This window comes from Tripterygium wilfordii, chromosome 2 (assembly GCF_013401445.1).
Source record: "Tripterygium wilfordii isolate XIE 37 chromosome 2, ASM1340144v1, whole genome shotgun sequence".
Lineage (NCBI taxonomy): Eukaryota > Viridiplantae > Streptophyta > Magnoliopsida > Celastrales > Celastraceae > Tripterygium > Tripterygium wilfordii.
Window position 1 is genome coordinate 8,360,158 of NC_052233.1, and position 16,753 is coordinate 8,376,910.

At 38.1% G+C, this 16,753-nt stretch overlaps 2 protein-coding genes across 2 annotated transcripts; both read left to right on the forward strand.

Annotated features, from left to right (window-relative positions):
- The first annotated feature begins 3,049 nt into the window (after window positions 1-3,049).
- On the forward strand, window positions 3,050-7,612 carry LOC120006737 (protein UPSTREAM OF FLC-like). The gene is made up of 7 exons (XM_038856871.1): window positions 3,050-3,478; window positions 3,610-3,897; window positions 4,023-4,092; window positions 4,367-4,482; window positions 4,568-5,444; window positions 6,863-7,156; window positions 7,278-7,612. The coding sequence occupies exons 2-7, from the start codon at window positions 3,705-3,707 to the stop codon at window positions 7,345-7,347; spliced, it is 1,620 nt and encodes a 539-aa protein (XP_038712799.1). The 5' UTR covers window positions 3,050-3,478; window positions 3,610-3,704; the 3' UTR covers window positions 7,348-7,612.
- A 4,997-nt stretch (window positions 7,613-12,609) lies between these two features.
- On the forward strand, window positions 12,610-13,704 carry LOC120016925 (zinc finger protein ZAT5-like). Its single transcript, XM_038869904.1, has one exon. It carries the CDS (start codon window positions 12,755-12,757, stop codon window positions 13,646-13,648), a length of 894 nt encoding a protein of 297 aa, XP_038725832.1. The 5' UTR covers window positions 12,610-12,754; the 3' UTR covers window positions 13,649-13,704.
- Window positions 13,705-16,753: the final 3,049 nt, after the last annotated feature.

Below are 16,753 nucleotides of genomic sequence, written 5' to 3' on the forward strand. Positions count from 1 at the left end.
TTGTTAATCCGGTTCAAAGTGCCCTAATCCACACCAAAAAGGCTTGAAAAATGAAAATATCTTCAAAGTTGATAAAGAATTAAGAGGAATTTGAAAATATAAAAATTTAAGATCAACTTGGATTGTGGACCTCACGTAGCCTACAGAGATTAGAGGCATCACACATCATGTAGTATAAACAACAATAAAGTTGTACACAAAAGTCAATGTTCAACTTTTTTTTGTGTTTTTACATGTACGTGTATATACATGTGGCATTTATTTAGTTATAGGGCGGTAGCCTTGATTAATACTATGTGTTATATTGATCTTTATCCTTCTTCATCTTCTTGCATTTGACATTTGGTTATAAGGTCAGGATAGAAAATGATGCAATTAAGTTGCTTAAGCAAGAAGATAATAAAGCCCACACACAGTGAGTGCGCTTTTGTCATTGAGTTATAGTTTTGGATGGTCATGGAGGGGCCAGATAGGCTCCGCTGTGCATATCTAAATCATATTCCCAATTCACTAAAAGAATACACTAAACAAGATGGAGCCGCATGTCCCCACCCCATGCATCCAAACACCTTTGAAATAGTTACGCAATTATATATATATATATATAGAGTTACAATCTGAGATTTTTGACATCAAAAACGAAATCAAAATTCTTAAAAATAAACAAATTAAAGATAGTTGACAAATCAATGAATTAATTACAATCGTCGACAAGGAAAAATGATTGCTCATATCCGAAACTCCTAGCGAGTTAGAAGATATTGAAAAAACCAATAAGCTTGAGACAGAAAGAATTATAGCTAATAGTTCCTGAAGTAAAACCATTTCTTGGTTATATATATATATATGCCTAGCTCAGACCCAAAGAGTGTGGGTCTTTGCAGCCTTTTCCCTGCAAGATGTCTTTGGTAATATAAAGAAAGGGTTTGGAGGGCACCCTTCTAACATTAAAGTCGGGAAAGGCCAAGACATTTTGGGTGGTACTGACCCTACTCATTTTGGCGAGTGTGAGCTGTATGGTATGGGCACATGCTATAAGAGAATTAAGACCAATATATGTGTGTCTGTGACTGATCAGAGAGAGAGAGGTGTACTTGTGTGCTCTGTGAATTATTGTCAAAAGGAATCTTACAAGTTGATGTACAAATTACAAAAAAAGGATTTTATACGTGAAATCATGTGTCTCATGTGTGTCCTTAATTATAATGTATACTTATGAGACAGTTGGAAATAAATGTGTTGTCTGGTTGACGGTTGTTGTGGAGATTGAGACAAAAGTGGATCGGAGCATTGGAGGATGATCCATCTTTGTTTAAGCCCATAAAGTTTGCATCATTTCCATGGGCTTACTGGGCTTCATCTAGTATAGACGATATGGGTTTGGGTTACTTTTTGGGGTTTGGACTGTCAAATTGGATCCATGAAATGCTTTGAAAGACCAATCCAGAAAACCCAAAAAGATTGGCTATAATTAGCAGACCGAGTGAAACAATATTCCTTTCAGTCTTTCACACAAAACACAAGAATATTGTAGTGGGCCTCAACAACATTGTTGAGTAACGGAGGGATTGACAGGATTCTAGTGGGGGAGCTTTATTCATCCCTAAATTTTACTAAATACACCAAAAATTTCATAAATACACTAAAAGTATATAGTCTGAATTTTTTTACAAATGTACCCCAAAATTAGAGCTGGTGTTGTTGGCCTTGTCCTCTCTTGTTGGGGTTATTCTCGAGTTGAAGCTTTTCGAAAACATGAAACTACGTCTCGTAATTATCTTAGAGTTGGTATTCAAGACCAAATCGTCCAAAAATGCTTTGTTTTGGATCAAACTAGGGTCGTCGATTTCCCACAAGCGTCTTGGCCTGAAAATGGATGAAATGGAACGCCTTGCCACGAGGAGTCCAAAAGTGGTGTTAGTTTCCTCCAATAATGGTAAGATTTCCCGGATCGGACGACTTTCCTCACGATGGCCACAGACTTTCGAACATGATTTCGACAGTTACAGTTGACGAAACTCATTAGGATTGGTCGGGTTTAATTCGGGATATGCTTAACAAATTTTGGGGTGGGACTAAAACTCGGCTTGTAGTGGACCTCAAGTCTCAACAGTATTGACTAACAGAGGGCTTGGAAGGTCCATAAATCGTACAACTCTTAGATTCACAACAATAGGCCACATAGGTCCAATGGCCCGGCCCACTATTGTTCGGAAAGTTTGAAAACTTCCCCCTCTTTTCCATATCTTGCCTTGAAAAAAAATTACTGCCCATAAAACGAACTTAACAGAGATAACCGTAGGGACAGAATAAAACATCGGAGGGCCCCAATTACATCAAATTTGAATTTGTCCCCTTCTCCGGAAGCCAAGCCAGACTGTCCATTTGCCTAAAAGCAAAATTCAAACTAATTGTAGCACATAAAATTGACCAAATTGCAAATCATTGTTTATAATTGGCAATTGGTACATTAAATCACATGCTATGCTAGCGGCTAGCCTCTGCTCGAATGCTACCTACCACAGTCAAATCCATTTCATGTTTTAATACTCCAAACTTCCCATAAAATAATAATCTGTAGCAGGAATGGAGACCTCACCATCTTAATTCTTTAACACAAATAAATTTCACATTTTTAAATCCCAAACTTGTAAATCATGGACAACAACTATTTCAATATGACAGTATCTACTGGCATGGCAATGACAGCAGGAGGAGGAGGAGTAGGATAGGCTCCATTGTCCCTCTCCGGCGCGACATGATAGACAAGTTGCCTCCTCCAGTGGTTTAGGAATAGGATTGGCATGTTGTGCCAACTGATAAGAGGGCCATCCAAATTAATTGAATCCCACCTACATTATGCTTCCCTTTGGTTACATTGATGAGACCAGATTGGGATTGGTCCAGATATTAATGTACAAGATCTCATCAGAACTTCGAATTTAAACATGTTGGGACGATAATAATCTCTGAAAAGTTATCGTGTTACCCTCCTTCCACCTTGCTTAAAAAGTTAATAAATCAAACATCACTTCTTTACAATTCAAATCTATATCTCCAGCGAAGCTGTCTGTGTTTACGAACCCAAAAGCAAAGAAAAAGTTAAAAAAAGTCCTGGAAAAGCCAACCCCACAAACCTTCAGAACAAAATAATTCAGATTAAGAAATAAGGTTTCTCTCGCTGTTGCAGAGTCACTATCGAATCCGCCAAAAACAAAAAAGAAGACCAGAAAATAAGGAGACCTCGCAAGCTTTCCTTCCGTTCCGTCGTCTTCCTCACTAGTCGCCATCACTTACATGGTTCCTTGAAAGTCCCGATAAATTTAACACCGAGCATTTATTGGGGGCTCTTTCTTCTTCCTTGCTCAATCATTTTTGCACCGTCTCTCCCTCTCTCCCTCTCTCTCTCTAACTCCACACGTGCATTCTCACATTCTTCTCTTCTTTCCATTTGAATGACAGTATCGGAGTCGCAAAGGTAATGTTGCGATTTCTTCTTCTTATGGTTTTTATATTTTGTTCTTAATTTGTGGCACTCCAGGTGTTTTGATTTACCGCTCAGATCTGAGGCGAATTCGACTCTGCGTTTGATTGGTTGTTTTCAACCAGGTAATGGTTATACTCGCCGAATAGACATCCCCGGGGACATTGGAGGAGACTGCGAGCTCTGCTAGGGTTTTCTCGGATGCGAGTTTGGATCAGGAATGGAGGCGAGAATGAACAAATACCGGCAAGTGAGCCCAGAGAGGGCTAAAGTGTGGACGGAGAGGTCGCCAAAGTATCGCCAGCAGAACCAGAAGGTGGCTGTGGTTTACTACCTATGTAAGAATCGCCAGCTGGAGCACCCGCACTTCATTGAGGTGCCGTTGTCATCGCCGGACGGTCTTTACTTGAGAGGTATTTGAGGATATGGCGTGTTTGTTCTGATAGTTGAGTACAATCTTTTGATTGGTATTAGGACAGTCTTTCCATGCTAAAATAGGAAATTAGGACAGCTTTTGAGAATGTTTGTGTTTCTGCAGATGTGATTGAGAAGCTCAATGTTTTAAGAGGAAGAGGAATGGCTTCCATGTACTCTTGGTCTTCTAAGAGGTGAAACTATATCCTATTTTGTTTTTCTTCTTCCTCTTCGTAGTAAGTTTGGTTGGTGAGAAAATGTAGGAATGTTGAGAAAAACATTTTCATCTTCCTAGTTTTATGTATTTATTATAATACTTTGGCTCCAGAAACGAAAATTGAAACACTTCCTATTTCTTAAAACTAAAATGATTAAACTCTCTCGGTGAACAAACAGAGCTTGCTATATATTATCCTTTCTCTTTTATAGGATTTTGCTTACTTTTTTTGTTATATTTTTTCAATGCAGAAGCTACAAGAATGGATTTGTTTGGCATGATCTCAGTGAAGATGACCTTATTCTTCCTGCTCATGGAAATGAGTATGTTCTCAAAGGCTCCGAGCTCTTTGAGGAATCCAATCCAGGTAAATTGTTTGTCATCCTTCCTCTGAACCACTTAAATGATTTAAAATGGCAAAGAAACTCAATCTTATAATGGTCTCTCTGCAGATAATTTCAGTACTGGAAATATAAAGATTAAAAATCTGAAACAATCACCGGAACCAATATCCTCTATGAGTCAAGATGATTCCTCATCATCTTCGAGCCTAAATGGAAAGGAGACTAAGCATTCTCAGGATGATGAACTTTCCCCTCCGGCTCAACGTCCTGGTTCCTCTGGTGTGTCTCCAGAATCCAGTGTTGGTAAGAATTCGTCCTGTAATGTTTCTCTGAGCTTGACCGAATACAAGATCTATAAAAGTGAGGGGTCGGCTGATGCTTCAACACAGACCGAGGAAAATGTAGGTGGACCTAAGACCCAAAAAACTTGCACAAGAGGTGTTTCAACTGAAGACGGTTCACTAGAATCGGAATGCAATGATAATTACCGAAATCGGGTTCCACATGGGAAAGATAATTCTGAAATCACTGGGGATTCAGTCTCCCCTCCCCCCTCTTCCTCAAGTGCTTCTTCGTCAGGTGGGAAGACTGAAACTTTAGAATCTTTGATCAGAGCTGATGCTAGTAAAATCAACAGTTTTAGGATTCTTGAAGAGGAAGATATCCGGATGCCTACAAATGCAAAGCTGAAGGCTACAAATGTGCTGATGCAACTGATCTCATGTGGGTCAATATCAGTGAAAGACCACAGTTTTGGCATTGTTCCAACCTATAGGGCAAAGTTTTCCCATTCAAAATTTTCCTCCCCGCTATTCCCTACTTTAATGTTTGGTGAGCTTGATTGCCTCTCGGAGAATCCAAGGTTGATGGGGTTGAGGTTGGAAGATAAAGAATACTTTAGTGGGAGCTTGGTTGAGACGAAAATGCTCAAGGAGGAAGGAGGTGGAGCTTCTCTGCAGCGTTCTTCTTCCTACAATGCTGACAGGTTAGTGTGGCTTAATTTTCTTGTTCAGCATCCTTGAACTTTTGAAAATCCTGATTTCCAAGCCAGCAACCAACGGTTGTATTTCAAGTTTCTATTTCTTTTCTGTTTTTGTGCTCTTCTATGACATGAGTAAAAAATGTGCTGGCCCAGCATGTTTGTGATGTTATGGTAAATGAGTTTTTTAGAATGTGCTTCAATATCTTATTTACATGGTCAATGCTGTTGTGCTGGAGAGCAATGAATGGCAAGTTAGGATGCTCTGCATAATTGGACTTGTCAACAGGATAAGTTGACTGCTCTATGTGCATATGCTAATTTTGAGACGAAATTTGATGCAGTCATCAGTTTACATAAACTAGATTTGGCTTCTTATGTTGCACTTGGGTAATGACATGTTTGGCTAGGCCTGTGAGCAAGCCTTTGATGGCAGTTTGAGCATGAGCAAACCTTATTGAATGCAAAGGTGAACTTGAAATTCATGTTTCACTTGGCTTATTCAAAGCTCTCAAGTATGTCCTATTGGTGCTTTTGTTAATTTGATAGCCTTCTTATAATGGACTCATGTTCTGTAGATACTTTTGGATGTTGAAGGGAGCTCTGCCTGATCCACTCCATGGCAAATAGAGTGCGGAGAAAATTGTTTGTGAAAACTAGAAACTGTTGTTTATGTTATGGAGTAATAAACAGCCTTCTTAAGCGTTTGGAATATAAGGTTTTAGCTGAGTTTGTGCTCCGTGAATATATTCCCTGCAAAAATGAGACCTCCAATATATTTTACATGACATTTTTGTTAATATGAGATTTTTTAGATTGAAGTTATTACTTACAACTTTGCGTTCACTAAACATACTTCGTTATCACTCTGGTTGTTTATGATGTGTCACATTTTTCACATGTTTACAACTTTGCGTTCACTAAGCACGAGTTACAGTTAAGTTAGTTTTAGAATATTAAACACATGGAAACTCATTTCCATGTTTTGACCCATCTCACAAATCACAACATCATCAAGTGTCTCCTTTGGTTGTCTTTGAGACCTGTTGTAAATCTAGTGTTATGTGAACATTTTATTGAGAGAGATTAAATATTTCGGTCGAGCATTTCCTTAAGCAGAGACTCAATATTGCCATTTGATTATTTCAGAAGGAATTGTATGTCTCGTTTGTCTATAGCTTAATAATTGAGAAGTGAGATTTTGTAATGGTGGCATAGGGGCTGTGATAAAATTCGTAGTAACTTTTCTTCATCCCTCACTTTAGTGATTAGCTGTTCTGCTGATGCTTGTATTGAGCCTTTGGCTAAAATTTGCTGTACTGATGTCATATTTGTCACACACTGTGCTCGTCTTAGATGCACAATATTCATCTGTTTTATTCAAATAATTCGTGCTCAAGTATGAGATAAATATGGGATTACAGGGCTTGTAAGCAGCTAGCTCCAGTTGATGGCACTGAGGACTCAACCTCAGAGAGTTCAAAGTGCATTCCTCTATCTATCAAGGCTTCAATAACCAAACAACCGAGGAGTGAATCCATGAGGTCGTCTCCTATTTCTGAGAAACCAAGGAACTCATCTGAAGAGATTGATGGATCACAAGCTATATCCAGTCGCACTTGTAATGGTGGCAGTAAAAGAATGATTGAAGCTGGTAAATCGAAGCGGCCAGATCCATCCAGAATAGAGAAAGAGAAGGTGATCAAAATCGAAGAAAGTTAAGTGTTGAATACTGACAGTTTTGTTTTTTGAAACAATTTCTGTACATTAACATCGTCATCGTGCTGACAATGCTAGTCATGTAAATTGGTTGACATTTGTTTGTTTTTCTTCTAACAGGCTTGCTTCAGGAGCTCGGGTTATAATTCAATCCAAATCACCTTGCGACACTACCGTCTGCAGCGCGTAGAGCATATATAGGTAAACCTATCAGTTCTTTTTGGAAAATCTTGAGGACAAGCAAAACTACTGGTTTGCTGAATTGGTTTGAATTTCAAATGACAGTAAAATTGTTAGCTGGACAAGTTTTCATTTTGTAAATCTAAAGTGTAATTAGAAAGGATGACACGATGGAGGACAAGTGCGGGTGTGCTCTTACTTAGTGGACCATGGCCTGAGTTTTGCATCTGAGTTGGAGTCAGCTTGATGGAATAGGATTTACTTTCACACGTTAATGCCGCTACAAGTATCTTCTTTTTGTGGTACTTCTTGCCTTTTTCCTATTTACAACTGCTACAAAGATAGTCAGTCATAAAGATGCCCATAAGAGTAAAGGTTAATTTAAGATTTAACCTACCCTATTCCTGTTTTGCCTGAAATTGACTTGCTCATATGCAGCATTCTCATAGGATACCCATGCCTCTATGCCTTATTGAAGGGTAAAGCAGGAGACATGAGCTTTGATTGTTCACCCTTTCCAAAAGGTGTTGACCCATCTCCAGCAAAGCAGCCTCTAAAATGAATAAAAAGGTCGAGAGTTGCTTATTATTTCTTAGGTCGGGGTGGGTTGTTGATACTTGATTTGCAATTTACACTTAAACATCCTAATTCCCAAGCCCTTTCTCTAATTTTCATATTTCCACAAAGATTTAAATAAACTGGCTCGACGCAGAGCATGGACTACCAACGTTTGATAAAAGCTTTAATGAGCTCTGTCTCTATGAGCAGTAAATTTTCAAGTAGAACTGTACATGATCTGACCTTTTTGCATGCTTTGATCAGCCACTGAGTATAGGTTGGGATCACTCGCGGAAAAGGTGGAGAACCAATATCCAATTAGATTAAGAATTAGGTGGTAGTTATCGAAGGAGTTTTTGGTAGCCTAATTAAGTGATCATCCAAATCTCCTGGGATCTTATTATGTAGAGTTCATGTGTAACATGATGATACTAAACGAGACTGACTAGTTAGTGATTTAGTGAAGTAAACGAATGAAATTAGGAGTGGTGGTACGCCTAATATTTTAGTGTTGGCGTCAAGTCATTGTCGCCTAAATTAAGGTGGGGGTTTGACGATATCCAACTTAATTTGCTCCACCTTAATTTTCCTTCAAATATCTCTCTCTTACTATATAATATTATCAAGATTATATCCCACATCAGATTGACGTAACTCAACCGAATTGTATGTAAGTAAAGTCTTGACACCTCTATCACAAGTGATGCGTTTTTCATTTTTTTGAGCTTAAGAACTAATTGCAACAACCCAAGAAAAACAAATCCGTACGGGTCCGTCTCCCAAAACGGACAATATCCTTGATATGTTTGTGTTTGTATGTCGAACATCTAATCTAGCTTACCATGTACTTTAGTCGTAACTTCTGATTTAAAGTGTTTCCCAAGCTTATTCTCATCTCATCTGATCTCATGAATACATCACCGTCACTCTTACTGATGCTACTACTCGTACTACTTGCATCCATATGTAATTATAAATCACCATTATACATAACTTAATTATCTTTTCTAAAAAGCTTCAAGCAATGGCTTCTATTTCTTTTTATATATTTAATTGCTGTTTCACTCACTTAATGAAAGATCAAGTGAAGATTAATTGTGCGTGTTTGGCAGTGCGTTTGCACTGCGTTCAGTTGTAACACACCTCACAGCACCACAGTTTTTTGTGACACGCCAAACAGCTTTTGCGTTCCAACTCACCTCACAGCACCACAGCTTTTTACCTCACAGCACCTCACCACACCTCACAGCACTCCCAAACGCTTACAATGTATGTTGAATTGTCCTACGTAATCAAATTAGGTCAATTATTTTATTTTAGATTAATGTACAATATAAACATTAAGTGATTTTATATTAATATTATTAGTCATCTAATATAACCGTAATTTAGATACGCCAAACGCACCTCACAGCACCACACCGCACCGCACCACAGTTTTAAAAGTGATGCGCCAAACAGCTTTTTGCGTTCCAACACACCTCACAGCACCACAATTTTATAACTCACAGCACCACATCACACCTTACAGCATTCCCAAACAAGCCAATTATGACTTCTTTTCATTGACAAAGATTCACGTTGCGTCCAGTTGGGTGGATCTACTGAAAAGTGGTGGATTCCCACTCCATTCCCTGCCACATAATATATAATTTCTGTGGATTTGTTTATGACCCTCCATATGTGTATATATTCACCTCATCATGAAATATGATTGAACACACACATCATTAAGCCAATCAATTATCAACCGAATCATTTCTTGTTCATCATTTTTAATACTTTTCCACGGATATACGTATGTTAATATATATATATGTTAATATATATATATGTGTGTATATACACTATCCAAACCAAATCAATTTTTTTAAAAGGAAAAAAAATAAATTAGTCGGGTAAGATCCAACGTCAACTTCAAAGACGGTTGGTTCACTGACAACCAAGAAAAATAGGATTACTTGGGTAGTTCACTGACAGCCAAGGGAAAAAAAAGAGGGTATATATGGTTGGTTTGGAAGTTCATGCTTAGCTGCAACAAACATGCTTTTCATGATATTTTTTTTTTATCCGGATGCTTTTCATGAATTGAATTGTGGCTCATAAGCTTTTGCTTTCTCTTTCTTCACGAGTGACGTGTCAAGTGGAGTGAGTATCTAAGGCGAAAATAGTAAAATACTCGGTGGTTGCCTAACATTAGCGGATGTGGCGTGCATCCTCCATTCAATATTTGACATGTAACGCCTTTAATTTTAAGACTCATTGAATGAGATGGTGCTAAGTGGGGGTGTTTATGGTTGGTTTCGGTCGATTTTTTGACATAAATTTAACCGACTGTTCGGTCTGTTATTGGTGGTTTGATCGAGTTTTTCGATCCATCCTTACTAACATACATTTGACAATAATCGACCAAATGATAGATTCGATTTATCACGGTTTTTTTTACAACCCTAATTCTAACCAACCACTGAATATTTTTTCCTATTTTAGTGGGTGGTGTAACCAAGTGTAGTAGCATCTCACTCAATCCTATGAGAGAAAAAAGAAAGAAAAAAAAGGTCGATTAATTAATGGATCCATTAATTTTGGGTACCACAAATAAATAATAACTAATGGTGGTAATTGGTAAAGGCCAAACCCAACCCCATCACTTGACGTAAAATGGAAACCCCAGTGGCCACTAATAAGTACTAAGAATTTGGCTGCCAAGTCTATCGATTGAGATTGACACCCTGTTCAAGGGATAATTAATATCATATTGTTTATGATTATGGACTGATCAATTTAGCTTAATCCACCTAACTAACTAGGGATTATGCTTAATTAGTGGGAGAGGAACAGTGTGCATCATGTTGTATCAAAACAAATTTATGTGGTTGCTGTCAACGCTACATCTTCCACTTGCTGAGGAGATAGAGGGCAACTCTCCTCTACCTCGTCTATCAATTATTAATTTTCTCATTTAAAGATATTAATGTTATTAGTTGACTTGTGACTTATGAGTCGACTTCATGTTATCCCATGTACGTCGGAAAGATGTGTGGATTATTCATTTTTAATAACGACAAGCCCATTCCTTTAAAATCAACTAAGCATTTTTCTTAACTTGTTGAAGAGGTAGAGGGCAACTCTTCTCTAACTCGTCTATCGATTGTTATGTTATTAGTTGACTTGTGACTTGTGAGTGGAGTTCATGTTATCCCACGTCAGAAAGATGTGTGGATTATTTATTCTTTATAATGACAAGCCCACCTCTTTATAATCAACTAGGCATTTTTCCTAACTTGATGAGTTGGGCTGAGCCTATTTGCTGTGCTTGGGAGCTAGAAACAAAGTTGTGCAGCCCCTATATATTTACGGGAATCGGTAATTTAACCTAAAACGAATAATAGAATTTTGCACTTATGAATAGAAAATTAAGGCATTTGGCTGCTGAATGCAGTTTCTAGTTGTTGTCAATGAAATTAGACCCCAAAATTGCCTAACTACCTAGGACTGCCAGTAATCACACCATCCATAACCGAAAGCCAACTTAGAATCGTCACTAATGTCCCTTTCTTTTTGTGCTGAATTGGACACTTTGGTTCCCTTTTACACACTGAACCCACAAGCTTTCCATGAAAGAGAGAGAGAGAGAGAGAGGGAGGGAGGGAGGGAGGGAGGGACTATTGTGGCTAGCTAGCCAGCAAGTTGAAGCCTTGAAAAAGCAAGAAAATATGGTGGTTTTGGTTGCTTGAAAGCTACTCGAATCTCTCAAATACTCAAATAGTGGTGCTACTTTCCTTTGATCAACAACACTACATCATGGAGTAGTGAATAGTTGTAGCATGCTTTAAACGTGCAACACCCTTTGCTTTTCTGTATGGCTTGTGTTTATTCATGACTTTGTTAGGACAAACTCTATTGTGTGTGTGTGAAGGTTATATGAATCTGACTCTTAGCTTTAACACCAAACAAACTCACCCACCCTTCAACTGTCCTTATTAGAAGGGAAAGGGAGTGGATTATAAGCAAATCACGTACCCTCCCACGTTAACAACGTGTTTTATGAGCCTAAGTATCATTGACGACAATCCCATTAAGAACAAAGCGTTGATGGTAAACCGATGTTTCTACATATAGTGAATTGGAGCTGAAAGATGACTATTATTTGATGCTTTTAGGCTGAGAATTTCAACGAAAGTAATGCCTAATGTCTCTCACACGAAACCAAAACGCACTTGGCTTGTAAAACAAGGTGTTAATCATAGAGTGTACACAACATAAATAGTTACAAAATTAAACTCATCAACAAATTTGAGTGTTAGAAGAAAAGAAGACTTGCATAGAGAGTATGAAGCATAGAATAAGCGCGTGAAACTAACCATGCACTTTTCTTGTTAGCTACACCTTCTTACAGCTTCACAATGCAAGTAAAGATAGACTTAAGCTTAGTTTGACAGATAATTTTGTCAATAGCATATATACTATATATCGTAAATTCTCAAGTGCGGACGTTCGTAATTTATTAATTTGTGTACTCCACTTTTTAAGTGTTTTGAAAAGTGAAATGACAAGCGAGGGCCCATTGTTTTGTATCCCACATGTTTCAAATCAATGGTGAAATTGTGATACTTAAGTTGAAATAATTTACAGGTGTCCGCATAAGAAAATTGCTGACTATATATGCTAATAAAAAAAGATAGCATATATGTTGATTGAGAGGTTTATGGTACATTAGAACCTAGCTCCTCATAGTTACACTTCATGTATGTCTCTTTCTCTGCCCACTAGTCTATAAATTACCCTCCCTTCCTTTGTTTGTTATACCACTTCCTACATATCTCAACTTTCCTTTCAATTTCTTGCTCTGTTTTATCATGGATGCTCAAGAGGAATATATTGGCTCTAACGATCACACTCACCAGATCGTGAAACGCAAGCGCACCAAGCGCCAGAGGTCGTCGTCCCCGATTGGTGTCACCGCGGTCACTTCTAGCTCCTCGTGTGGCGGTGGTGGTGCAGTTGTGGAGGATTATGGCTCAATTACATCGCCGACGACGTCGAGTGACATTTATGAGGGTACAGAGGAGGAGGAAGACATGGCGAATTGCCTAATTATGCTCGCTCAAGGTGATTTTCCTCCACCGCAAGTTGTTAGAGATGGTCAAATTCGAAAGGAGAAATTCAATGCTCGGAAATTCGCGGAGATTGCGAGTCTCACAACCGCCGCTAACAAGGCCGGATTTTATGCTTATGAGTGCAAAACTTGTAATCGTAGTTTTCCTTCATTTCAAGCACTTGGTGGTCACAAGGCCAGTCACAAGAAACCAAAGCCGACGGCGATGGAAGAGAAAAAGGAGTCTCCAATGGCGTTACCTGCAGTTCAAGAAATCGATCAAAAATCGCAATTCAATAAAATTACTCCGACTGGTGTTTTACTCCAGACTCCTAATAAGGGGAAGATTCATGAGTGTTCAATTTGTGGGTCGGAGTTCACATCGGGGCAAGCACTTGGTGGGCATATGCGGCGACACAGAGCCATCAACAACAGCCAAGTAGTGGGTTTGAGTGCTGATACAAGCAAGAACACCATTGACGACCCAATTGGGATTAAGGCGCCGGTCAGAAATATTTTGTCACTGGATCTTAATCTTCCGGCACCGGAAGATGATCATCATCTCAGTACCATTGAGTCGAAGTTTAAGTTCGCGACGTCAACGCGACAACCTCTAGTGTTCTCAGCCCCGACTTTGGTGGGCTGCCATTATTGAAAACAAGAATAGAAAATTAATTAATAAAAATCCCTGTGAATTATTATTAGTATTATTATTTTCAAATACTATTCGTAAATGAAATCATGAATTAATTCTTTCAATTATTTAGTTTTAAGTTTTTTTTGTTGGTGTATGAATTGAATACTTTGAGTAAGTAAGTGGATAGGGTTCATGGTTGCCTTTCATTCACGAAAAGTAAGTGATAGGGAGTATCTTCCTCAATTTTTTGCGTGTGGGTGTTTTTTTTTTAATCGAACTAAATTCTCGTATTTACTTTTCCTCATTCTAAGTAGTGGGTGAGAGATTGTTCTGAAGCGGACTCTGGTGATAACCTAGTAATGAATTTCTCTGAGATCAAATCGGATGAACACAAAAGATCTTGAGTTCGACTTTCATTGAAAGTAATATCCTTGTAGATAAACGCTGAACTTTGATTCAATTTATTTACTTTGTAGTCAGATAAGAAATTTATATGCATTTGGGTCTGATGACTCGAGTTTACGTCTATATCTGATGTCCAAATAGTGTTGTGTAAGTGTAACATTGGAGTGGCATGGCTAGTGTTTGGGAGCACCAGCACCACAACCGAAAGTCGTGGATTAGGTTCTTTTTGTTCACAATAAAGCTAAAGAAAGGAAACTCTTTATGTGTTGCATTAAATGACAAGAATACATGGATAGCCAAGCTGAGTTGGTCACCGGCCATGCCATATATGTATACATCCACCTCTACGAGCCTCCTAATTGTTCATTTATTTATTTATTTATATTTTCGCTTACTATGTACTCTCTATTTTCTTTTTAGTGGCTCACCTTTCTTGTAGTTATTAGCCTGCTCGTTACACCTAATTGAATTGACCAAGTGTTTCTTCACTTGCTTTGCAAGTCGCTTAACTATGTGGACATGATTAATGATTTCATGGCTTTGTCTAGTCCTCTCCATTTGTTTTACCATCTGAAAACGTCCAACCTATAATATATTCTCATACCCAATTACTCGAATCCAATTCTGGATCGGATCCGGGTCAGAAAACAAACTCAATTCTCCTAAGACATGCAATCAAACTACAAGAGTATGAGGAATTGCACATGTAGTGTGTCAAATGTTAGGAATCCCACATCTAAGAGATGTGACGATCTCATTGGGTTTATAAGAGTAATCCCACCTCCTTATAATCATTTAGGATTTTTTTCGTTGGGCTTAAGTACCAATTAAGTGAAACGGTTCAGGCAGAAACAAAGCTGTGTAAGCCTGATGTATCCACGGAAATCGATAAACCTAAAGCGGGCAATATAGTTGATTGTATGAGAGGTGTGGATTTATGCATTAATTTGGTGTTGGTGATTTAAACATGCAGTTACACTTCACTTATAATTAAGGAGTTTGTTATGTGCACGTTTTGGTGAATGCTGGTAGGCAAAGGCATGTAGAGACACATTGCGTGAGATGTCAACATTACATATATAGAGATCATCATTAACAACACCACATGTAGTGGGAGGGGTTAAGCTTGTCATGTAACTTCCTAATATTCTCCTTCACATTATTCTAAATCAAACTCCCTTACTACCTTACCTTGTTCAATAGATCACTCTCTTTCATTGGCCACTCAACTACTCAAAGAGACTTCCATATATATGAATAAAATCATCCTAACACACCTTGCTTAGATGTGTGCAACCCTACTCTTGCCAACTTAAACATATATATACACGTATGTACGTAGAGGAATTCTCTCATGCGGACTTAAACTAAAGAACCTAAAATATTTATATATGTTTTACCGTTGTTTTGGAGCATGTGAAACCCAAACCAGTGGGTTTCACTTATCATTTAACTTATTCATACTCTCAAAAAGTGATCCGCATTTTAAGTCATTGATTTGAGTCCGCATAGGAGAATTCATGTATGTATGTACGTACGTACGTAGTTGCTCAACTGATTCTAGTCAATAACAACAGCTGTCCATGTAATTTGGTTGAAGATGTATGGATACTTTTGTGTGACTTGGCAATTTCGTTGCCAACAGTGATAAGCTAGCGAGGGGACAATCCATTGAGATACATTGAGGTGGCGTGCTCTCCAATATCATAGATATTTGGATGGGTAAAGAAATTCCTCAGCTTTTCCATACGTTTCTATATATATATCCTTATCCTAAGCAGAAAGAGACAATATTCTTCTGTATATATATAGTACTACGATTCCCAATTAACTTGATCCAGTTCAATCTCTTATTACATCAGAACCAGCTTCCTGTATCCAATTATATATATGGATTTTTTTTGGTATGCCGAACTTCATCAGTCAGCTGGTGTATGTCCATATAGAACCGGCCAAGTGAAGAAGCAAATTAAATTTGGTCTTATATGAAACCTCTGAATCATGTGAAGAGATCAAGTGAGCTAGCTAGGTTTTCTTCAGTTTTATTTTTTGGCAGTAGTACGTACTTATTTTGGTGAACGCACCTAATTATATTGGTTTCACAGATTAATTTGGGTTAGGTTTTCCCATGGTCATGGTAGTGTTATGCAATGGGAAGTGCGTGTACGTGTAATGTGAGACATTACCATGTGAAGGAACATTGGCAGATATGCGTCTTTAATTCGGTTGTCACCAAATGACTATATATAATTATTATATATATAACTAGGATGTTTAATAAAACGAAGTGAACGACAATCACTTTGTATGTAAGGGATTATCCATTCATTAAGTTATGAGTTCGAATTTTACCCCTCTCCAAACCCTTATTTCAAAGAAAAAAATATGTGGTGGAATTCAAAATGTGTACATGTTATCTGAGCTGATTATCAGGCCCATCCTCTCTGCCCAACTTTATCTGCATGGGCTACCCAAAAGACAAGTTCCCAGCCCAAATTTCATTGCCCGATATATTCATAAACGTAAAAAATATATTATTCGATTCAAACTTACCATCGAGTTACTGTGGTGTAGTGGTTATCACGTTAGTCTTACACACTGAAGGTCCCCAGTTCGATCCTGGGCAGTTTTGTTGTGGTACTGATGTTTTGGTAGGCCCCATTTTTTTAAAAAAAAAAAAAAGTTAAGGCAGACGTCATCCAGTTAGTACACGGGTAA

What these genes read in the sequence shown, in the direction of transcription:
- LOC120006737 (XM_038856871.1), top strand. Translation starts at nt 3,705, where the DNA reads ATGGAGGCGAGAATGAACAAATACCGGCAAGTGAGCCCAGAGAGGGCT. An exon ending in TACTCTTGGTCTTCTAAGAG is followed by an intron (nt 4,093 to 4,366) that starts GTGAAACTATAT and finishes TTTTCAATGCAG; the next exon opens with AAGCTACAAGAATGGATTTG. An exon ending in TCTTCCTACAATGCTGACAG is followed by an intron (nt 5,445 to 6,862) that starts GTTAGTGTGGCT and finishes ATGGGATTACAG; the next exon opens with GGCTTGTAAGCAGCTAGCTC.
- LOC120016925 (XM_038869904.1), top strand. Translation starts at nt 12,755, where the DNA reads ATGGATGCTCAAGAGGAATATATTGGCTCTAACGATCACACTCACCAG.